The sequence below is a fragment of the Rhododendron vialii genome, chromosome 5a, assembly GCF_030253575.1.
Source record: "Rhododendron vialii isolate Sample 1 chromosome 5a, ASM3025357v1".
In the NCBI taxonomy this organism is placed as follows: Eukaryota; Viridiplantae; Streptophyta; class Magnoliopsida; order Ericales; family Ericaceae; genus Rhododendron; species Rhododendron vialii.
This window is the reverse complement of record NC_080561.1, coordinates 13164623-13188830: the sequence shown is the minus strand read 5'-3', so window position 1 is coordinate 13188830 and position 24208 is coordinate 13164623. Positions and strand designations below refer to the sequence as shown.

Here is a 24208-nt window from a genome sequence, read left to right as displayed (position 1 = left end):
TAACTTCTTGTTCTGATTCGATTTTCCGTTCCGGTTCTAGTTCTAATTTGGCTTTGTGATTCCTCCTTTCGGCTTGAGCATAGTCGAACTGTGGTTCTTTTTGTTTGCAACAAAAAGAACCTCATCCTTCTGATCCTGTTTCCGAGCCTCCTCCTCAATACGGAGCCAAACAATCAAGCTTTCTATAGAAAAATCTTTTGACTTATGACGGAGATCCTTTTTAAAGTCTTTCCAACTAGGAGGCAGTTTATCAATAAGAACAGCAACCTGAAATTGTTCACAAATAGACATGCCCTCAGTAAGAATTTCATGTGCAATTTTTTGTAAATCGTGTGCCTGGGAAACTACGGATTTTTCATCAATCATAGAAAACTTCAAGTAGCGACTAACAGCATATTTCTTAGTCACAGCCTCTTCGGTATCATACTTTTTCTGGAGGACATCCCAAAGTTCTTTAGCAGTATCAAAGGTGGAATAGTAATCGTAAAGCTCATCAGTCAAAGCATTCAGAATGTAGTTCTTGCACAAAAAATCATCATTGATCCATTTCGAAATCTCTTTAGTGTTTTCAGTAGTAGGGGGATTCACAGCAACAGGTTTAGTCGAATCACAGTATGCAGCAAGTTTTTGAGTAGTCAGAAAGAAAAACATCTTTTGCTTTCAACGTTTAAAGTACAGCCCCTCAAAGCGAAAAGGTTTGTTGATATCAATGGTGGTAACAGAAATCTTATTTTCAGAATCCATGGCAAATTGAAACGTCTTAAAATTGTTGGATTAACTGCTGTAAAACAAGAATGTATTACCTCAGAATCTGCTACTGAAATATAGAATACCAAAATGAAGAACGACGGCTGGGTTGAGTCGCAAATTAAGTCGCTCTCTTTAGGACGTTTCACGGCTCTGCCCAGATTGTGCAAGCAGTTCATTGAGTACCACGCCGTCCCCGGGATAAAACAGTCCAGAATTCACCACCTCTGCTCGGCCTTCTCTGCATAGAAGAAAACCAAAAAACAAAACACAATTCTACCTATTGCTCGAACACAACAGAAACCATTTTTGTGGAGGGAGAGAGATGTTTTTTTTCTGTGTAAAAACCTATTTTGAAACTCTGAATTTATAGGAGTAGGAGAAGCGGGTTGTGGCCACGGCTATGGAAAACAAAACAATCAAATCCCGCTAATTATGCACACGTTTTTTAATCAATCCGTTAATTAGCAACAAATCAGCGCGAGGCTCAAATCCCGGATTTGCAACCCCCCCTGCGCGAATAACTTGTTAACTAATTTCCGAATCAGTTTTCCAAATTGCAGCCCATTTTCCTGAGCGCGCGAGACCTCTCCTTGGATCCTTATCCACAATCTCATTTGTGTGCAAAGTCATTTAAAGTAAATAGAAGTTTTGTGACTTAGCAATGTGAGACTAGAGAAAACACAATGTTTTACAAATACAAACCAAAGTTTCAACAATTTATTTATTTGCATTTGAATCAAGACAACAATGAGCAAAGATTCAAACACGAAGTAAGCAAACAAATCAACAAAACTATAGCAAGGTTACGACATGGGTCCCCAGGTACATTACAAATAATATAAAAAAAAGTGGACAAAATGGGGCAAGGATACAGAGAAGATAACAGAGAAGGCAAAGGGAAGAGTCCATGAATCATTGAAGGGTTCGTACAATACAAAGAAGAAAAAAGAAGGCAAATACAACTACAAAAAACACAAAAATAAAGGATAAAGGAAAACCGACTAGAAAAATAACGATTTAAGCATCTTGGATTTGTTGTGATCCATCAGAAGTTGTAAAAGCCAAGGATTCTGTATTTCCCAAGGATACACCATCACTACTAGGAAAATCCTGCCATTGTCGAGTCACTGTTTTGACCTTGGTGTAGAAGTGTAGTTCAGCCTTGCCTGCAAGTAACATTGCCACCCAATTAATCTTCAAAAATATGTAATAAAAAAAACAGTCTAAAGGTTCTCAAAATCGTATCAGACTACATACCATATTGTGTATAAAGATAGTGTCCTGTATTCATCACGATATTTATCCTAAAATAAAGTCTAATGTTTATATCGATGTGTTTGTAGTGGTATTGTATTAATGCACAGGTATTTAGGCTTAAATAAGGACACAAAACCTTGATTTTTCAGTTAACTAATCAATATTACATCATCCAACCATGGAGATCGAAGCCGACCAAAAAAAAAAATTACCATGGAGATCGAAGACAACAAGAAGCATTTTCACCTGTTTTCCCATGATATCCTGTTTCCAGCCAGCCAACCACCCTTTCCACCTCCAGAGTTACTATTTTGGAATTAACCCTTAGCTAATAGCCTAATACCCACCACTGACAGACACCAAAGCAAATCCATTCACAGTGGATGTCCGTAACATAAGTCAAAAGGTACTTGGACGATTCTCTAACATACGTGTAAACAAATACATGAGACCCTCTTATCATTGTCTCAGTCCCTATATTCAAACGTGTCCAGGAAAACTTGTGTTATGCACCCCTTATGCATACTTCTTAGAAAAAATCTACGCATAAGTTATCAATATGTTTATATGTCCCAAGTATACACAAGAAAATTCTATAGATTGCGTTTTTGATGGCTGTTATTAGTGTTTTTTTTTATATATTTGTATGTGGGGTGGTGTTCAATTCAGATCTCCCCTCCCCTTCGAACCTCCTGGAACATGGGTGTATTGGGTAAGCCTCTCTTCCACCTAGCTCTGCAAAAGGAAGAACCGATTAGTGCCTAGCGGGCCGAAGGTGGCTGGAAGGCACTCTGATTAAATTAGCCCTGAGCTCAAGAGAGTGAAATCACAGAACTTAGCTCGGAGAAGAAGGCATACCTTCCTAGGATTTATACTGTTGTATTTATAGGAGTGCCTTGCCTTGGAGATCAAGACCGCGCGTGCCGGGCATGTGCCGTGGTGACGTTCACTTTCTGGCTCGATGCCGCACCCGATGATCGCCAATTGCCAGGCACTATGCTGTGGCGAGGGAGGAAACCGCGCCACATGGCAAGACCAGATTGGAGCCACGTGGCTGGTTTGTGCGATTATGGAATCCCATGCTCAGTACGCTGCACAGCTGGGCCACATGGCAGGACCAGATGGTGCCATGCGACCGGACCATATTCTCAGCAAGCACTAATGCACTATGCTGTGGTACATTGTATGACCGTGCCACATGGCACGACTAGACCGGCGCCACATGGCTGGACCGGAACGTACCACACCCGCATGTTCCCCCCTGCCAGAGTGCCAAGCTGTCAAAAGACAATTGACCGCGCCACATGGCCGGGCAGGTAGATGCGGCGTATAGTATCATATGTGGAATGTGACCGTGCATGACCCGATCCGATACCTCGGCCCAGCCGCTGAGCCCCGGGTGGGCGACCATTCCGGTCGCCAATGGGCTCTGGTCATCTCGTTAATTGGGCCTGCGCCGAGTTGGGCCTGATTATCTAGCCTGAATGGTTGACCCGCTATCCAGCCTTCTACATCATAGACTTGGAAAGACAGAAGAAAGAGCAGACAAATTGACTTTAGTTTACTTTCTTCAAAGTTCATTCGACTTAAACCTTTGGAGTTTGGACATCAGGTATGACGGCAAACTAGATGAAAAGGTCCCAGATATCCAAATAATACGCTATCAAAGAGAAAAATATCAGAAACAAATATAGTTGTCAATTATACTGGTATTTGCACTGCCCTCGCTTTTGGTGTTCCTTCGTAGATGGTAGGTTTTCACTGCTAATATGTAATGTACTCATTGGTTAGGATCAATAACATTTGTATAAACTGCTTGCATAGCAGAAAGAAGATATACAGAATGTTCTCACTTCTCGGTTAGTATTTATTACCAGAGAAATTGAGATCCCCGGAAAAAGATGCCTTGGAGCCGTTAGAGGAGAAAAAGGGCAGTGAGGCTGCAACAGGAACATTTATGCCAACCTGGATTAAATAAAGCTTATGTCAGTAGTTCATATAGTAAGTGAAAGAAAAACTAAAATTCAGCTATGGTAAATATGACATGTAAATATGATTATGAAAGGGACGGGTATCTTTACACCATCAGATAACAGGAAAACTAGCATCAAACATCACCATATAGTAAAAACAAAACAAAAAAATTCAAAAAAGTTAGCAAACATAATTCAAGCAGTTAATGGTCTAAACAATTTTAAAGCATCTGTGCTATTTGTTGAACCAGAAAAAGGACATGCTAAGAAGAAGTGTTGTCCTACCTGCCCAGCCTCAATCTCACTCTGGAATTTACTAGCAGCTGCAGCAGATGTTGTGAATATGGAAGCTCCACTGCTATATCTGTTCGGAGAGAGCAGGTTAAAATATAACATGAAAACACAATGCTTCAATAAGTTAAAAATTATTAGGGTGCTGAAGATAAGATAAGATTGGGACATACTTGTTTCTGTTAACGAGGTTTATGGCCTCCTCTAAACTGTCAGCCTGAGTAAAAAGCACAAAACAAAATCATAGCATCAAATTTCCAATGATAAGTGCATGGGTAGAAAAAAATTCGGAATGCCACACCAACCTCCATGCAAAGTAGCACTGGGCCAAAAATTTCCTCCTGCACATACAAAGATCAAGTGTCGTCAAGGCTCAAATCTACCCTTCCACTAGGTATGATACAGCAAAATTTGAAAGTTCCATTTACACTCATATCAAGCTACCTTGTAGCACTCCATCTCAACTCTGACGTCAGATAATATGGTAGGACCAATAAAGTTGCCCAGTTCATACCTTGGCACCTATATGTCATTCTCAATTAAATCAAATTAACCCTTGGATATTTAACCAAAAGAAAACCCAACAAGGTGCTCATTATCTCAAACAAATCACAACAGAGACCGGTATATATAACAGCATCATTCAAAAAGTGAAACCAATACACTTGTAGATCGTGTTTCAGTTCCTTACATCAGCATTAATTGCCATCACTACATAGCAGCTTCTATCTATATCAGTCTGAAAAATAGATTTATTTAGTCCACACTCCACAGGATAACTCTCCATCTGGGAAAGGTCTTCATACCCTAGGCCAAGCTTGGTTAAAATGACCTAGGGGCTGCACTGTAGGTTCAGCCTCTTCCAAATCTTCATTTGTGTTACAGACTAACAGTGTTTGCGATGAGAAGCCTAATTCAATAGGAAACCTTGGTGTAACCAGAAAAGGAAGCTTCCGCTTCATTGAATTGATACTTAGTTTTCCTCCCCAGGATGGAATGTGTGAAGTGAAATGCCTAGTACCACAATAATATGAAAGAAGGCTCCCTAACCTAAATAGCTAACTTTTAGGGTTGAGGAAACCCACAACCATGTCACAGTTACATAGGCTCAGACAGTCTCCTCGAGCTTGCTTTGGCTAATTTTGGCATCCAGAGATGAGGAGTAGGCCATTCTCTGTTCAGTAGATTGCAATCGTCTGGATAAAGTTGTAAGTTGATTGAGTATGTGGATGGCATTATAATTGCAGGTGATGCTTGTAAAGACATTAATTGATTGGAATGGTTTCTGCATAACAATTTTCGAACCAAAGATCAGTTAGCCCGTTCCAGGATGCCCCATGGTCGTGTCATTGGGATGTCAATAAGCACATTTTGAAATATCTCATGAGCAACAGTTGGTGGCCTATTATATCATAATCATGGTCACACTCAGACTCGGGGTTATGCAGATGCAGACTAGGTTGGATTGCCATCTCATAGGATGTCAAATCGACAAGTACTACTGGATATTTGATATTTATGAATGTATTATTTTGGTGGAACCAATTGCGGGCATGAAAAAGTAACAGAGATTGCAGACACGAAAGATGTACCACAATGTTTCTTCCATCAAGTGCTAGTTTGGCACCGCTATCAATACCACTCTGAATCAATCTGCATAGGCGCTCCTTTGCCTGTGGATACAACAGAAAACCCAAATGCGTAAAATTTTTAAGCGCGAAAAAGAAGTGACGGGAGCAGCAACTATATATGGTTACGGAATTAGTCTATGTATCAACCTGTTTGCTAATCACAGGACCAAGGTCAGCATCCGATTCAGTTCCAGCATTTACTATAAGTGATTTAGCAAGCTCCACTAATTTATCTTCCCTAAAAAGCAACCGAAAGACCAAGTTAATCAGATACATGCCATTTCCAGCTGGAAACATAAATCACAGGATGCACTACCTCACTTTTTGGTTTCGATATTTAGAGAACAGCAAAGGAGGTGAAATTTAACAGAGTGACCTCAATACAAGTTACACAACAGCCCAAAGAAACATAAGCTACGCACTCCCATGATCCTCATCCTGGTTTCTGTTTTCAGTGAATAGTAGAATACAAACATTGCTTCAACTGTTTGCATGAAGATTTTCTCATGGACTAAGACAAGGAAACACATTCAAATTTGTTATCTAATTCAGTTATAGGATCACTTTGCGATTTGCTAAGTTCTTTATGCTGATCAATAGGAGCTAAAGAGGTCTATGCAGCACAGAGTATAACACTATTCATAGGTGACTCAGAAAGGCTGATAGGGGAGTTCTACGCCAAGTCTCATCCAGTCATGCTCCCTAAACAAATACCTTAAATTCCTTAAATTCGTACACCATGCCAATGGTTCAGCCACACTTCAACCCATTTGAATACAGAAAGACATTCTCTAGCTCTCAAATATATCATACATAAAATAGTTTGTTATGCCTCAAAGGATGTCAAACAACACACTCAAAATGAGACGAAAAACTCCGGATATCAACAAAATATAATGCCATGAAAACTCTCTCAACTCACAAATCCCACACTCTACCTCTATGCAATACACATACATATAGGAAGAGAAATCAACGGGGTTAGGGTTAGCTCAAAGCCTCAAGGATTACACGTGAAGTAGTTGAGGAGGTTGAGCTGCCGACAGCACCTGGATGGGAAAAAAGGATCCTCTACATCTGGTACCTCAATCCACTTGGTAGGACTATACTTAACCAAGTAAACAATCACCCCCTCCGACCAAGGGGTCAAGCACCTCCTGACCCCGCACTCCCTGAACCAGAATCCTCACCAGTCTAGTCTGCTACACCTTGAACCAAAGTAGGTGTCTGCAACCCCTTACTGGGGTGCCATGCAAGGGTCATCTCCTTGCAACCTGTGACCCCACCTCCCCTAATCTTGCAGGAATTCCGCACAGGATGGTAGGTTGACCACAGGGATGGTCAAGGATGCCCTGTTCAATGAGGAGGCTCGAAGGAATGGGATGGGGATATCAGCCTACGAAGGCACAAAGGCCTTGGTAGCCGATGGCAGGGTTAGTACTCAGGGGAAAGCCAACAGGAGTTCCAACAAGGGGAGATCGAGATCTAGAGGTCGTAGTTTTGTCTGCTTTTACTGTGGCTAGGAGTTGCATATCAAACCGAATTGCCCTATGTACAAAACAGAGAAAGGAACCAAACTTCTGAAGCAGTCAGTGTTTCAGACTTCAAGATTAAGGATCAGGCGTTACTGGTCAGTGCAGCTGGCCAGCATTGGGAAATCGGACTGGGCGTTAGACTCAAGTTGTTTAGACCACATCTGCACAGACAAGAAGAGTTCGTGGTTTAGGAGGCATACGACAGTGAATTATCAGGATGGCCAACAACAAAGCTAGCAAGAGAGTTGGCAAAGGGACATCCCGTTATGTATGTCAGACAGAAGGAGGGTGAGGTTCACAGATGTCCGACATGTTCCGGGATTGAGGAAGAATTTGATTTCTCTAGGGATGCTGGATACATGGGGTTGCAGATTCTCAACATGTATGCAATTTTCAAAGTCTCCAAGGGAAACGGTCCAAGGTTGCAAGGGAGAAGGGTTGGTCAACTGTATAGGCTGGAAGGGAGCGATCTGACAAGAGGAGCTACTGTCAAACATGGTTCCAACGGTACAAGGATGAAACAAAGTGGACAGGGAGAGAGACGGTTGCACAGGGAATTGGTGCAGGAGGAGTCGTAGGGCCCATGTCGATCCTCAAGTGCAAATAGTAGCCACACAGGGTGTGCAAGAGCTCCGAGAAGTTCACAAGGAAGCTCAGAGCAATGGGATGAGGTAATGTTTGAAGAGTTGTACAGCGCCAGTGACCCCAATGACCAGACAGATCTCATTTGCTCCAAATTTGATTAGTGAGTGATAAATGATATACCTCTGGAAGAATTCCTGCAAGATTGGGCGAGGTTGAGTCACGGGCTACAAGGTGATGACCTTGCGTAGCACCCCGGTCAGGGGGTGCGGGCACTCCGATGTGAGGGGGGGCAGACACCTTGGTTAAAGGTGTGGCCAAGTTCAGACTGCCGAGGACTCTGGTTCAGTGCTTGCGAGGTCAGGAGGTGCTTGACCACTTGATCGGGGGTGATTGTTGACTTGGTCAGTATAGTGCTCCCAAGTGGATTGAGGTACCAGATGTAGGATTTTTTTTCCCCATCCCAGTGCTGTCGGCAGCTCAACTTCCTCAACGACTTCACGTGTTTTCCTCAACGACAACATTATGATAAAAATCGAGAAACGCACTCTTCAAGTTTCAACATACCTATCCTCAAATTAGTTTGGGCCTTCAGAGTTACTTATGTATATTGTTTATGCTAAATAGGAAGAGAAATATGAAGGCAACCCAACCAAGATAAGGAGATTAATAAAGTGCACCCGTGCCTGTACAATACAACGGCCATACAATTTTTACTACAACAACGTATGTGAATGCATAGGAACAGAGAAGACAATCATAATGCCATTTTGTGATGCTTGATAGATGTTACTGCTAATCAGTCGTTTAAGATTATTCCCTTCACTGAAATGACGGTCCAAATGAATTTTTTCCGCTAAGAGAAATCAACCTTTACTTACTGTCATGCCTATGCAATAATAAATCACACAGCTCATCGTTAGCATCAAGTAATTGCCACACATGTAGCCAGTAAAACCCTCTCAAATGCAGAAAGACATTCAAAGACAAGCACCACACTCTAAACTCGGAAATAGGTGGTCGAGTTAAGTGGCGTTAGGGAATCATCTCTGTTCTGCTACCTCTGCCGCTTCTTTTCTTGGCTTCCTATGCAACGCTTTCTCGTTTCTACTAAGATAGAGAGGGGTCAGGTTTGTTTGGCATCTATGCCCCCTGCCCTACACCAAACAGTATGGGAGCCTTTCCGCTCGTACTGCTCACACTTATGGAACTTGTGGATAAGCGTAGCAGAAAATAATAAGAAGACCCAGTTCTCCCGAGCTTACAACACAATTAATACTTGAGGGATCTTCAACCCCTAGACATTAATACTTGTCCATAAAAGGGCCTGAAAAGATTAAAAATTCAATTGCAACATATGGTGGAATAAGAAAACACATATATCATGAGTGATTGAAAGAAGAGTTGCAAAACATATACCACAAATTTGATCCTCCAACAAAAACAACCGTGCTGATTGCCATGCACCTTTGTCCTGCAGCACCAAAACCTGTGGCAACTAATACATTCAAGGTCGCGTCCATGCTTGCATCAGGCATGACAATTGCATGATTTTTGGCTCCCCTGTTACACTGAAGAGAATAGTCAATCATCCAAATCTTGTTCACAGTGACGGGCGTGGAAGTTAAAATACTTGCCCACAAGTTGCAAGGGAAATGCATATTTGTTCCAAGAGCCAGATAATCTGCAACTACCTGAACACGTTTACCACTAGCTGATGCTCTTTCAAAAACATACACGCCAGCCTTGAAACAGAAATTACAGAACAAGGATTTAGTTAAAAACTAATAAACCTACAGGCCCAAGCGAAAATTTAAGCAGAAGATTTACAACACTTTGAGAAAACCTAGGAACGCCTAAAAAGGAATCAGATGGACTTGACATAGTAAAATGCACATTGTTTTCCATAAGTTATAAGAACAGCATTTAAAAAATAAGCCAGATGTGAAAAAAATCAACGTCAAAATTAAAGTAAGCATTCAATGTTTCACAGATGAGATTAAATATTATCACGTAGAGTTAGGAAGCAAGCAACATTGTAAAAAATACTAGACATAGAAGGCAAGTTTCCAGAGAAAAAAATCTGTTTGGGTTTGGCACATCTAACTGTCACCACAGGCATTGCCACATATATATGCTTTCCCATATCTCAGTCCTCCAATCTATTTGTGAATTGAAAGCAAATTGCTCAGGGAGCCATGACACTTTACATAGAACTCCCCAACTAGCCTTTCTGATTCACCTTTGTATAGCAGTGTGCGTTGTTCCCCTCATACTTCTATAGCTCCTAAGTAAATTGTTTTCGGTCCCCCCAAAAGCTCCTAAAATAACCGGAAAATGTATTTCAGAAAGGTACAATGATGGGACCATCATAAAAATCCCCCCCGCCGCGTTCATTTAATTTAATTTTTTCTAAATTTCATCCAGCTAGGACTCCGGCCCTTTTTACGTTTTGGTTAGTTTATTTATATCCGGACAATTTTTAATTTTTGGAACTTCATGGTATCACTAAATTCACCACTTGAAAGAAACTGTTCCATGTTTCGATGCAGTAGTACTTTTTATAGCATTGGCCAAAAGAGACGCTAACTTTCCTAATGTCAAACTTTTTCTCCTTCAAAGGGGAACTGATAGCACGTTTGACCTGAACTACGAGTTGCCAATTTGGGACGAGGACATGAGACCTTAGTAGTTAAAGCTCTGCCATTATGGTTTTCGCCTGGACTAAGTCAATGGTATGTAAATCCAATTGGCAGTTGCATCACCTGTGTCAAATGGTCATTTTATCTTTTCCTCATTTACTTGAATTTCAATAGATTACCAGTCATTTAAGCGCTGAGAAGATTCAGTTTGCATACTGTCTGGCTCCTTGCATACCCTTTCAGCCTTTCAGGATTTACAGTGATAGATGTTAACTTGAAATAGATAAAGACACCCACATGCAGAGGCATTCAATAACAACAAACTAGGAGTTGAAAACAGAAACTAACTCACAGTATCTGAACCAACAAACGATACAGCTTTAATATCATCATCATCACAGATGGAATTCATGATGTCCTGCCAAAAAATTGAAAAAAAAAATACATTCAAAATGAGACATCAACACATTGAATTGACGAGTTTCCTCAAGAAGAAATGAAAAGCCCAATGACGACAAGATATGAGGTTATGTATTCTGATAAAGCAGAACTCGAAATTCAGGTGAAATAAAAAGCAAAATGTGCATACTGGATATTCAATGGACCAAAGAAAACACATTCAGTTACAACAGTTACCATCTACTTCATGTACATCTTTCGGTTCCCATTCACCACAAAATGTGTTGAAAAAGATTCAAAAGATTTGCAACTTTTTCGAACCTTAGCTAGTTTCACGAATAGAATGCATTTATGCCATATAGAGTAATGATGTGGTAGCACAGTATCACGTCCACTTCAAAAGACATCTACATTTTTCATAAAGTCTAGTTACAAAATATTACATGGGTTAAGAGGAGTTCTCAAATCTAAGGAAATGGGTTCCCAGTGAGATTTTTGGCATGAATATTGGGATGCTAATGGCTGCGCTGAGGCGAAGTTCCATACCTTTCCATGACTGCAATTAATTTGGGAGTCCTACTAAGAGTACCGACGAAACTCCCACCGAAATCGTACCAACGGCCGCGCCGGGCTGTCTCCGGCCACCGGACGGCCGATCCGAGCCGTCCAAAAATTCTATAAAAAAAAACCGAGGGGGCCACGCAGGAATCAATAGCTATATGTACATACACAAAAAAATAGGGTGTTAGATCAAGCGCTGTTGATTCCCGCGTGACCCCATCGGTTTTTTTTTTTAGAATTTTTGGACAGCTCAGATCGGTCGTCCGGTGGCCGGAGACAGCCTGGCGCGGCCGTTGGTACGATTTCGGTGGGAGTTTCGTCGGTACTCTTAGACTTTCTGTTAATTTGGAACATTTGCTTACATTGACCAATCCAGGTTTGGTTGGCCCATTGGAGTTCTTCTCCAAGTTGTATACTTTTGTGGCTATAGGTGGGGGATATGGAGGATTCTCAGTCAACAGGGGAAAAAAACACCCTCCCCTTTTCAAAGACTATGGTTCCATTACTGAGCACCAAAATGAAAACTTAAAACCCTAAAATTTTCGAGAATTCACTTTGGGATACGCTATCATACAAAAGGAGAGAAAGAGAAGAGGGTACTGCAGAGATCAAAATGTCCATGCCGATGCTCACCTTCCAGTTCAACAGACATCCTCCTACTTTTCTTCGTTCCAGGATGTTATAGAACATATATACACACATGCATATGTACCTAATGAATCAAAGAAGTCGGATGGCTGGAAGAGGTAGAGGGAGAGAGTACAGAAGGATTTCCAAGCACATCATTTATTCACATTTACATCCTGATCCAGACTTCGTACATATTGCATCAGACGGCTTTGTTTCCACTCAGTCTGCAAATGAAAATCAATGTCGGACCGGACATGGATGATTATATTCCTAAATTGAATGGGACGTAGTCAATAGAATGCTGATTGCTGACTAAAACCATCCTCCTTGGTCAGTTTTAGCCACTCCAGTCCGTTTATTCGGCTTTAATTATGCTGCTATTTTTCAGCATGTAGTGCACTATGGAGGATTCTCTGAGTTATAGGAAGTTAAGAGTGCACTTATTGTTGTTTTGTACCAACCATTATTTTGTTTTTATGGCTGACTATCATTATGTGCTCTTCACGAAATAGAAAAAGGACTTCAAGATCAATTAACTATGTCACATCAAACTAGGGCCGTAAATGAACTGAGCCATTCGTGAACTGTTCGAGGCTTCGCTCAGTAAGGGTTCATTCGAGTTCGATTCGGCTATTAAATGAACCAAACCTGAACCTCAATGTTGGGCTCTTTGATAAATGAGCCGAGCCGGAACCTTATAGTATTCGGCTCGGTTAGGCTCGTGAACTTGTTAAATATAAATTAATAATTCTTTAGGGGTCTATATACAAATATAAAAAAATTCAATGATATATAATTTAATACTTATTTTTCTCAGAAATTCTATATGACCAATGAGAGAGTTTGGGTTTGGTTGAGTTTAAAGAGCTGAGCCGAACCAAACCCGAGCCTTGACGAGAGCAATTCGAGCCTAGATTCGGCTCAGCTCGGTTCGTTTGAATTTACCGAGCCGAACTCGAGCTTTGAAAAATTTTAACAAGCCGAACTCGAGCCAAGTTGTTCAAGCTCGAATCGAACCCGAGCCAGACTAGTACCTTAACAAACCTGAGTCGAACTTAACAGGGTTCGGCTCGATTCGGCTCGTTTACAGCCCTACATCAAACCCTAAGAACCTGTCCTATCGAATTGAGCCGGCAATAGCATAATGCTTGTTACAAAAAACTTGGAGCTTACATGGGTGCCATGAACAATATTCAAGACACCTTTAGGCAAACCAGCCTCCACTGCTAACTCTGCAAGTATAACCGAAGCACCTGAACAACATCAGGAAAAGTCAACATCAAACAGCTACTCTTCATAGGCATATCACAGTTGAGTGACTGCTCTATCCAGTCTTAATAACTACAAGCCAAGATAATAGTAAAAAAAAAAAAAAACAAACCAAGAAATTCAACAGAAGGGATCTAGAACCAGGGAAATGCTCAAGTACTTTGTATAACCAGCATATGAATATAATGAAAGGAGAATGCAAGCAAAAAATCAAAAAATAAGTATAATAAACGAAAATGATAAGCGCGGTACCAGTGGCAGAGCTAGGATTAAGATTCCCGGGGGGCCTGAAAAAATTTCAACCTCAAACATCTTTCTATTCCTTACCCAACAAATAAGTACAAAAACAACTATCAAAATCCTTGCATTCTATAGTCAAAGAGAAAGCCAAAAAACACATTTTTCTAGATTGATCTTCCATCAAAATATAACAAAAGTAGTTTAACAATCTATCAAAACAGAAAACCGACATGTTTTCAAATCTCAAAATCATATAAGATTGACCACGAACTGAATTTCATCACAACTTTCCTTTCAATATATGATATATATATAACGGAAGAGTCTGAGAGAAAATCATACTCCATTTTGTTCCAAAGTCTGGTTTTGATAATCTTAATTTTCGAAAAAAGATCGTTTTGCCATTGCAGTAGAAACAGTAAGAGTAAACACGTGTGATTACTCGATAATTCTAGTATAGATTGAGACTTGGGAGCCGAGGATTTTTATTTCGATCAAAACAAAATCGAAAATTCTACTGTAGTATAGATTGAGACTTTTTTTAATGAATCCAAGGAGATAGACTTGTTTGTTCAGAAATGACATTTCGAATTTGTACGAGGAGTGAGGTGGAAGACAGCAATTTTAGGGGAAGGATTTTTTTGGAAGCAAATGTCATATCAGGAGTAAAAGGATTTTTTGTTTACAGAAAAAAAAAAAAGTGTGTGTGTGTATGTGGTGGGGGGAGGGCAGGGGCGGGCCCCTTAATACCTCCACCACTGCACGGTGCAAAGATCGCTTGAGAATCAATTATATCCATCGATATATAACTATATTTCTTAGGATGCAAAGAGAGATTTCTGAATGCTATACAGGAGGTGCTCCCAAGGGTAACTGATGATTATTCTACTGTGATCCTTGAGAGTTGGCCTTCGAAGTGGCACCTGCTCCATTCAGATTTCGGATACACAAAGTTTGAGCACCATTTTTTCGTCAAATGATTTTGAGGAGTGGTGGGCTAGTTTTAGAGCCAAGGAAAAAGGAAGAGTTAAATTTACAAGGAAACTTCAAATGGCAAAGGAAAAGTTCAAGGTTTAGAACTATGTAGCATAGAGACATAATTGGCACAGGTTACAGCTGCATGTGTACCGATTACATGAAAAAAGGAGTGACCTCTTCCAAAAATTGCGGTGAACGCAAATCAGTCTTAATCAAGAATAAATGCATAGAATAGTTCACAAATTTCCAGCCTGTCTTACCAGATAACATTAATACCATACCCAAATGATTTACGTATTGGGAATGCACATCCAAAAACATGGAACAGCTTCACTCCAAAATGATGATTTGGCCATCCAAGAAATGCCCAATTTTTTCCTTGTTATTTAGCATTTTCCTCAGGAGAAAAATATCAATGTACTAAACCAAATGTCTAGAGAGAATGGAGCTTTGACCAGACCCGAAAAAAAATATCATCATAATAAACCTAAAAGAGTTTTACGTAAGTGATTTTAAGGTATAATACTTTTCTATCAGATGTTTATCGCTTAAAATAAGTAGGACATCCAAAAAATTAGGACAGGTGGTGTACCATAATCCACATTCCAAGTGAGAGAGGTTCCAACCAAGTAAAATTCTATGGACTTCCATAATCTAACAAAAGTAACAATATCCAGAATATCCATGTGAGTCGACCAACACCAAATTCAATCGACTTTAAGCAAACTAATAAACATATGAAGATTTTCGGAACTGTGATGAGCTAAATTTGATGTAGAGCCATTCATTAACTATTGACAAACATGCTAATCAGCATAATTATTAATCTCGTTCCGGACCATGTACTGGTTTTGTTACAGATATGGTATGTGTTGGTAGCATAACAGTATGTTCCTGTTTTGGATTTATCGCTGAAAATCAAGTGGTGCTAATTGTGCTGTGCTCATGTGGCAGATGATTAACATACTTGATCCAATCGGATTTAACTAGCTTATTTGGAGAACAGAAAGAATTATTCAACCATTTTGGTTGAGTTTGAAGTCTCTAAATTTATTTTATATAATTACGTTCCTGCGTACTGTTTTGGATTTATCGCTGTAAATAATTAATATCTTCAATTATAGATATCATATATACTTAATTCCTCTTCCTAACATCTTGAGTACTTTCAATCATGAAATTTCAGAACACCCAAGATTTTTATGAGAGTTGAAAAGAAGCCTTTCAACGCTTTATATCTAATTGCTAACTACTTAAACCTACACTTGCTCTCACGTCCTTGCTTAGGTGGATATGTGCGTGTAGAGGCTTTCTCTCTCTTTTTTTCTTGAAAAACTCAAGAGTCTAGATCTACCCTTATTTTACAGGTGGTATGTTTGTTACTCTACTCCACCTTGTGTCCAAAGACAAAAGAAGAGGAACAGTCATCAGCCCCAAATCAGTCCTCGTCCGACTCGTTTCTCCTCTTTCAATTTCTTTCTTCTGAAATCCACCAGCAACATCACATCCGGCATTCATGGATCTCTATGAGCTTACCTTTTTGGTGATGAAGATTCCTTCAACTTATATTTATCACTCACCTCCGGGCTTTGTAGAGGGTCAAAAATACACAAACGAGGGGCATGTCTCCCAAATCAACACGTGGAATAAGAGGAAAGAAACGACCTGTTAAACCGCGGGACCACTTGTCCGCGAGGTCCGACCGGGAGGGCGCCTGACCGAAAGGGCTCTCTGCCGCGTGGCCTAACCCACCGCGGACCACCCGACCGTGGGGGCTCTCGGCCACGGGTTCAGCCTGACCGCAGCGATTACCCGACCGTAGGGCCTAGCCCGACCATGGGGCACCCGAAGCTTCCAGGAGGCCACAGCTCCCAGCACCTTATTTTCATTCCCTAAACTTAAGGACTTTTCTTTACTTTAATTTATTTAATGAAAATAAGGAAGTATCCCCCATTTGGATCCAATGGCATTGCCAAAAAATCAAAATTCCAATCATATCAAAATGTTGACCCCCCACTTTTTTTGCAGAGCTTAGTAGCAGGATCCTTCTAAAATGAGGGAGCTTGAATCAGTGCTCCCAAGATGGGAGTTTGACACGAGCTTGCTCCCCTCAAGACAAGAGCTCGCTCCTAAATAAGATGGGAGCTTATCGGGTCGTTAAGGCAATTATTCTCTTACTTTTAAGGGAGTCATGCCATTCTAGAAATAAGAATATGAGAATCATATTGGTCAAGAAGTTTTGCAAATTGAGAATATATAACCTCCAATAATTACACTTTAAGATGGGGAAAATTTTCAATAAGTACCACTTTTCCTTTAATTGTTAAGTATTGAATTTTTATATAATCTATATACGCTCCTTAGGAGCTCCCAACCTTAGGAGCTTCTAGGCACCTCCGCTTCTACTCTTGCCTCTGCTCCCGCCTCCGCCCCGCTTCATGCTACAAAGGTGCAAAGCACAAAACTGCACATTTTTCTCGAGCAGTAATGGTTCGAAACATGACCTTGCTCTTCACATAAAACCTCGCAAAGTTATGGTGGCTCTTAGAAAAATCCAAGGATCAATTAGCACCATTTTTTACTCCGAAAATCGATACTTTTTCGGAAAGTCATGTTTTCATACTTAGCCAAATTTTAATAAGCAGACATAGCGGGCTCTCGAGCCCCGAACTTGATCTTTTGGTTTGAGAATGTGAAACCCGCCTCCGTCCCCAGATGCTTGAGGAGATTCGATTATTGAGATAAAGGCGAGCGTGCTGTTCTCAGATATAATGCAAACCAAGAACCGAAACACGGCTCAACATGCTACAGCCAGCGTCACCCAAGTTTGGGTAAGTGTCAATAAAGGACCGATTGCGATTCCCCGAAGATTTGGGCATGATGCCTACCGCCTAGGCCGCTAGGGGCATTGCCCACAAGGGCTCCTAGCCCCTGCAGTGGCAGCAACTTTGCCACAGAACAATGAACCCTGTCAGCTGGCACAGCAGCAGGGCCGCCAGCTCAGGAACCGGGAACAACTGTTGGACACCTTTTGCCGTCCATTGGTATGGAATAGAGAAGTTGACCCCATAGCCGCCAAGGCTTGGCTGAAACAGATCGCCAAGTTCTTGGACACCATGAGCATCACCAACGAGGAGGACCGCATTGCCTTAGGTGGTGTTCCACTTTTTGTAAAAGTACTTTTTTTTCAAAAGAAGGTAATTTCAAACTCAAATATAATGATAATGAAAAATATTTTTTTCAATTTTTTGTACCGTTTAAAAGATCTTAATGAAATTTATCGAACAAGATCCATATTGGTAGGAAAATTATTTGCATAAATACATGATTTTTGAGCTTGAAATTACCTTCTTTTTCAAAAAGTACTTTTTTAACAAAAGTGGAATACCACCTTAGCCGCCTTTCAGCTAAAGGAAGAGGCCGATCATTGGTGGGACCTGATCAGGGCCACCAACAATGTCACAACCATGACGTGGCAGCAATTTAAGGATCTCTTCAATGAGAAGTATTTCCCGGAACCAATCAAAGACGCAATGTTGCAAGAATTCATAGATCTGGAGCACGGGACCATGACTGTCTTACAGTATATCACGCGCTTCGAGTTTTAGCATGTCACGCTACGAATTTAGTGACAACTCCTGCCACGCGTGCGAAAAGGTTCGGCTGGGGACTCTACCCTGCCATCCGAAGGAGCGTAGCGTCTCAAAGCTTCAGCACGTATGTTGCAGCCGTTCAATGTGCACTCACAATGGAGCGTAAGAGCACCGATTCCAAGGCTGTGTGGAGTAATCTGAAGAAAGGAGGATTATCATCTGGAGGACGGATCCGCAACAACCACAACAGCAACAAAGGCTACGCTAACCAAAAGCCATACTCTCAGAACAATAACAATCGCCCACAACAACAGATGAAACCTGAAGGAGCAGAGTCAAAATCAGATTCGCAGACCAATCCGCTGCTACATTTGCAACGGAGAAGGGCACATGAAGAACAAGTGCCCCCATCCGAAAAACTACTTCGGGAATCAGCCGAAATTCTCACAAAGACTTGCTAGACATGGAGCTCAGCCTCAAAACGAGGCTCCACCGAGGATTGGGTGGAATCAGAACCAGAACCCACTGAGAATTGGGTAGCATTAGAATCAGGGATAGAACTAGTAGCAAAACTGCCTGCACCATAGCAATGTCGTGGGTAGAGCACCGGCGGAGAACAATCAGGCCAATGGAGCTGGCAAAATCTTCGCACTATAGGCAGAGGAGGAACCGAGCAATCCCTCCATGATACAAGGTACACTTGTACTTTTCAACACTTGTTTAGAAGCCTTATTTGATTCTGGAGCATCACATTGTTCATATCTACTGCATGCATGACATCACTCAGACTAGAAACAGAACCCCTAGGAATAACAATGCAAGTGACTTCACCATTAGGGGGTAAGATATCAGTTGGATTAGTTTGTAAATGGTGCGAGATAGAAGTCTCTGGACCGTGGATAACATGCAACCTAGAGTTATAGACATGGTGGACTTTGATGTGATTTTGGGAATGGATTGGCTTTCTGCCCATCAAGCTGTAAGATGGACAACTTATTCAGAGGATGGGACTTGCTTCAAATTTTTAAGAGAGATAGGCAAGATCCCGCTTCCATTTCGTTGACACACCAATCAAGATGGCACAATCAACTACTGGGATGGCTAGCTAATTTGTCACTTCGGATGGACTTAGACCTACCCCAAGTGGTGTGTGAATACGAAGATGTATTTCCTGAGGAACTGCCCCAACTACCTCCCCAGAGGGAGATAGACTTTACCCTTGAGTGTCAACTAAGTACAGAACCAATATCCATGGCACCGTACAGAATGGCGCCAGCAGAAAGAAGGAATCAATTGCAAGAATTGCTAGACAAGGGTTTAATCGGCCAAGTACATCACCCTGGGGAGCCCCATCACTCTTTGTCAAGAAGAAGGAAGGAACCTTGCGGTTGTGCATCGACTACAGACAGTTGAACAGTGTGACAATCAAGAACAGATACCCACTATCGAGAATCAACAACTTGTTTGGCCAACTGAGAGGGGCAACTTGTTTCTCAAAGATTGATCTGAGATCTGGATACCATCAACTGTGTATTAGGGATAGCGATATTCCTGACCCCGTTCGTTTTGGGATTTTGGATTTGGATTTGTTGGTAATGAGTGTAGAGAGAAATAGAGTAATGATTGAAAATAAGGGTAATGATTGGAGAGAAAAATGAGAGTAACGATTAGAGAGAGAGAGAGAAAAATGAGTAATGATTGGGGAGAAATAGAATAATGATTAGAATCCAAAATCCAAAACCCTTAAACGAACGAGGTCCCTTTGACTGCATTACGGACTCGATACGGTCACTATGAGTTTTTGATGATGCCGTTTGGGTTGACCAATGCACCTGCAGTGTTCATGTGCCTTCATGTGCTTGATGAACAAGATTTTTCAATCATACTTGGACAAATTTGTTATGGTCTTCATCGACAATATCTTGGTTTACTCACCATCAGAGGAAGCATGGACAAATTTGTTATGGTCTTCATCGACAATATCTTGGTTTACTCACCATCAGAGGAAGCATGTGAGGAGCATTTGAGAATCGTACTGCAAACCCATAGAGATAGTCAATTGTACGCTAAGGCTAGCAAGTGCGAGTTTTGGATGAAAGAGGTGAAATTTCTGGGGGCATGCCGTATTAGAAAAAGGAATCTTAGTCGACAACGGCAAAGTTGACGCCGTTTTGAATTGAAAGCGACGGATGACAATGTTTAAGATTCGGAGCTCCTTGGGACTAGCTGGTTACTTCAGAAGGTTCATTCAAGATTTCTTCATTTTGTCCAAGCCCATGTTCCGACTCAGAAAGGAGTTATGTTACGCCGTTCGTTTGGGAAAGTTATAAAATACGGCTCACGCCAATTGAAGCCGCACGCAGTTGGCACAGGTGATAGCGCAACTGGCACAGGTGATGGTCGCTATGTCCTAATACTCCAAAATAAAATAAGACTTGTACACAAATGTTGAAAAGCACAAGTGTACCTTGTATGATGGAGGGATCGCCCTGTTCCTCCACTGCCTATTCCTCCTCTGTCTGTAGTGCGAAGATTCTGCCAGCTCCATTGGCTTGATTATTCCTCACCAATGCTCTACCCACGGCATTGTTCTGGTGCGGGCAGTTCTAATGCTGGTTCAGTCCCTAGTCCCTGATTCTGATGCCACCCAATTCTCGGTGGGTTCTGGTTCTAATTCCACCCAATCCTCAATGGAGGTCGGTTGTTTTGAGGCTAAGCTCCATGTCTAGCAGGTCTTTGTGGGAAATTCAGTTGATTCTCGAAGTTGTTTCACGAATGGGGGCACTGGTTTTTCACGTGCCCTTTTCCATTGCAATTGTAGCAGCGGATTGGTCTGCAAATCTAATTTTGACTTTGCCTAGATCCTTGACTCCTCCAAGGTTTCATCTGTTGTTGTTACTGGCGATTGTTGTTGTTCTGAGAATACAGCTTCTGGTTAGCATAGCTTTTGTTGCTGCTATTGTTGTTGTGATTGTTGCGGATAAGTGCTCCGGATGTTGATCCTCCTTTCTTCAGGTTATTCCACACAGCCTTGGAATTTGCGCTCTCACGCTCCATCATGAGTGCACACTAAAGGGCCGCGACATACATGCTGAAGCTTTGAGACACTACTCTCCTCCGGATGGTAGGGTGGAGTCCCCAGGTGAACCTTTTCTCCTGCACGGCAGGAGTTGCCACTAAACTAGTGGGCATGACGAGCTAAACTCTTTAAGCGCGTGATATACATCGTCCCCTGCTCTAGATCCATGAATTCTTGCAACATTGCGCCTACGATTGGTTCACGGAAATACTTCTCATTGAAGAGATCCTCAAATTGCTGCCACATCATGGTTGTGACATTGTTGATGGCCTTGATTAGGTCCCACCAATGATTGGCCTCTCCTTGTAGCTGAAAGGCGGCTAAGGCAATGCAGTCCTCCGCATTGGTGATGCTCATGGTGTCCAAGAACTTGGCAATCTGTTTCAGCCAAGCCACGACGGCTGTGGGGTCAGCTTTTCCATTCCAAACCAGTGGACGGCACTTGCAAAAGACATCCAACAGCTGGTCTCAATTCTTGGGCTAGCGGCCCTGCTGTTGTGCCAGCTGACGGGGTCCATTGTTCTGTGGCAAGTTTGTTGCCACTGCAGCGGCTATCACCTATGCCAACCGCGTGAGCGAGGCTAGGCCACTACCTGCCTAGTTCACCGCCAGTCCAGGCATTTGCCCTTATTGACGTTCGCCCAGTTGGGCGTACACTCGAAACAGATAGGCAAGTCGAGCAAAGTGAGCGAGCGAGCAAAGTCGCACAACCAAGTATGGTGAAACGGGTTGCATGGGCTAGACCGCGCGAGCTAGGCCGAGCTAATTAGCTGCGAGAGCTAGGCTGTATGCCTAAGGCCGTAAGCAATAACCTTGGCGATGAGCCGATTTGATTAAAGATAGACCTATTGAGAACTAATTGTGGTTCTTTGAGGCTTTAGGCATGACGCAGAAGGACGTTGACCTCTTAAATGTGACCCGGGCAATGTGCTCTACTCTAGTTAGCTTGGCAGGGCCTGAAGGGAGGCCATTTAGAGGCTTGGTCACGGCAATGGCACAATCGACGAAAGGTCATGATCACGCCGCTTACGCGACGATGGTAGGGACAAAACCAAGTCTTAACTAAGCCCAATGGTGATAATGACGAGACCGAAGTAGACCTCGACCACACCGTTCACATCAATCCTGGATATCTTGTGGCTAGGTGGATAAAGAACAAGGGATCGCCGCAGAGAGGTGCTCGCGGAGTGGCAACCGCTGGTGTCACGGGGACCGCTCCCTGACAGTACGGAAGGAATATTTGCGCAAGACTTGTGCGATGTGTCCAAAACTTGTAAGTCCCCTCGGCACAAAAAGAGAGGCTGTGTGTGCTTATAAATAGGGCACTCCCCCACACTTTGGGGGGACAACTAGACAGTTCAAGGGCGATTTTAGATAGAGAAACTCTCTAGAGAAATTGCACTTGATCCTTGCTCTAGTTGGGTGAAGATTTTCTACCAAGGATTCTCTCCTACTGTTTAGCTTTGATTCTTTCACCAGTTCAGATCATCCATTTAATCTGTATTTAATCATCTATTAATCTCATATCTCCCCAGCACTTTTCGAATATATAAAACCCCGGATTTCTACCTTTCTTACTAGCTTTTATTCTTTTTATATAACGGCTAGACACCAATACGTAGCCGGCAAAACAGACTGGAACAGCCTGAAGCGGCTGAAAACATAGCTGTAGTTAACCAGAATGGAACATAGTGTTGAGTGTCCCATTTTCTACCATGTACCCGATATCGGGTGATACTGTACGTGATTCATAACTCAGCTAATCGGGGCTGTTCAAACAAATTTTAGCAATCATATTTTGATGGTAAAAAATTCATGCTTAAGAGCTACATTCACCGTTGCACAAACCATCATTAATAAGAATGAAATGGATAAATAGCCAAAAGTCATACATCTTGTCCTAATCTTAAGTAAAGCCCTCCTCGAATTAAGGCTCCTTTTGTTTGGACATAAAATATTTTACCCATTTTCCATTGTTTGGCTAGAAAAAGGAGGAAAATATTTTCAAGGTAAAACATTTTGCACCAATGGGGTGAAATTGTTTCCCTCTAATTTTGGCCGCAAGTCATTTTTGCATTTCAACACCCGATGGTCCGACATTTCCCAAAATCACATATTTCATTCCCTTCTTCTCCCAAATCATATTAAATCCAAAACAAGAGAGAGGAGGAGAGAGAGATAGCACGCGCTTACTCGATTAAAATATTTTTAATCCAGCAATCTGCCATTGTTTTGGAAAATATTTTTCATGTGCCAACCACACACCTGAAAATAAAAGTTTAAAGTTTGTTTTTTGAAAATATATTTTACATCGAAACAAACGGAGCCAAAAATAAAACAAAAAAGAAAAGAAACTAGAATTTACGGTAGCAATTAAGCTAGGATCCGAAATCATAAAAGAGAAAACGGTCCTGGAATTCTTTAATGAGAAGAATTGCAAAAGCAATCACCTGGATCTCTCTCACATGGCTTTAGAATAAATGTATTACCACAAGTAACTGCCATAGGGAACATCTGCAATGAAACCATATTTGTAATTATTTTTGTTTCCACAAGTCAGGGAATATAAGAATACTGAGGATCCCAGAACCATTTAAAACCATGAAAAATGTAGTAATCTAACAAAAGCACAATCATACAAAGGTTACTCATAATTTGTCTCAGATTCTTCCTGGGAAGACTTATTTATATATGGCACTCATGATAACAACATGAAGATAATCCCATCATTTCACCAGCAAGAAAAAGTAAGCACCGTCCAAATAGAACAGCCTCAAAATGGAAGGCATTGAGAGGAA

The 24208-nt window shown here is 41.6% G+C and overlaps 1 protein-coding gene across 3 annotated transcripts in view; it reads right to left on the bottom strand.

The window, feature by feature from the left end:
• Positions 1 to 1637: 1637 nt before the first annotated feature.
• The window catches only part of LOC131325657 (methylmalonate-semialdehyde dehydrogenase [acylating], mitochondrial-like), a 30373-nt gene continuing 7802 nt past the window's right edge, over positions 1638 to 24208 (bottom strand). For all 3 annotated transcript variants that reach the window (XM_058358011.1, XM_058358010.1, XM_058358012.1), the window contains exons 9-21: positions 23861 to 23924; positions 13425 to 13504; positions 11014 to 11079; positions 9714 to 9764; positions 9439 to 9590; positions 6050 to 6140; positions 5864 to 5944; positions 4716 to 4793; positions 4577 to 4612; positions 4445 to 4488; positions 4266 to 4344; positions 3882 to 3972; positions 1638 to 1916 (exon numbers count right to left, since the gene is read on the bottom strand). In XM_058358011.1, coding sequence (XP_058213994.1) covers positions 1768 to 1916; positions 3882 to 3972; positions 4266 to 4344; positions 4445 to 4488; positions 4577 to 4612; positions 4716 to 4793; positions 5864 to 5944; positions 6050 to 6140; positions 9439 to 9590; positions 9714 to 9764; positions 11014 to 11079; positions 13425 to 13504; positions 23861 to 23924 — 1062 coding nt within the window. In that variant the 3' untranslated portion in view covers positions 1638 to 1767. The remainder of the gene's footprint in view (positions 1917 to 3881; positions 3973 to 4265; positions 4345 to 4444; positions 4489 to 4576; positions 4613 to 4715; positions 4794 to 5863; positions 5945 to 6049; positions 6141 to 9438; positions 9591 to 9713; positions 9765 to 11013; positions 11080 to 13424; positions 13505 to 23860; positions 23925 to 24208) is intronic.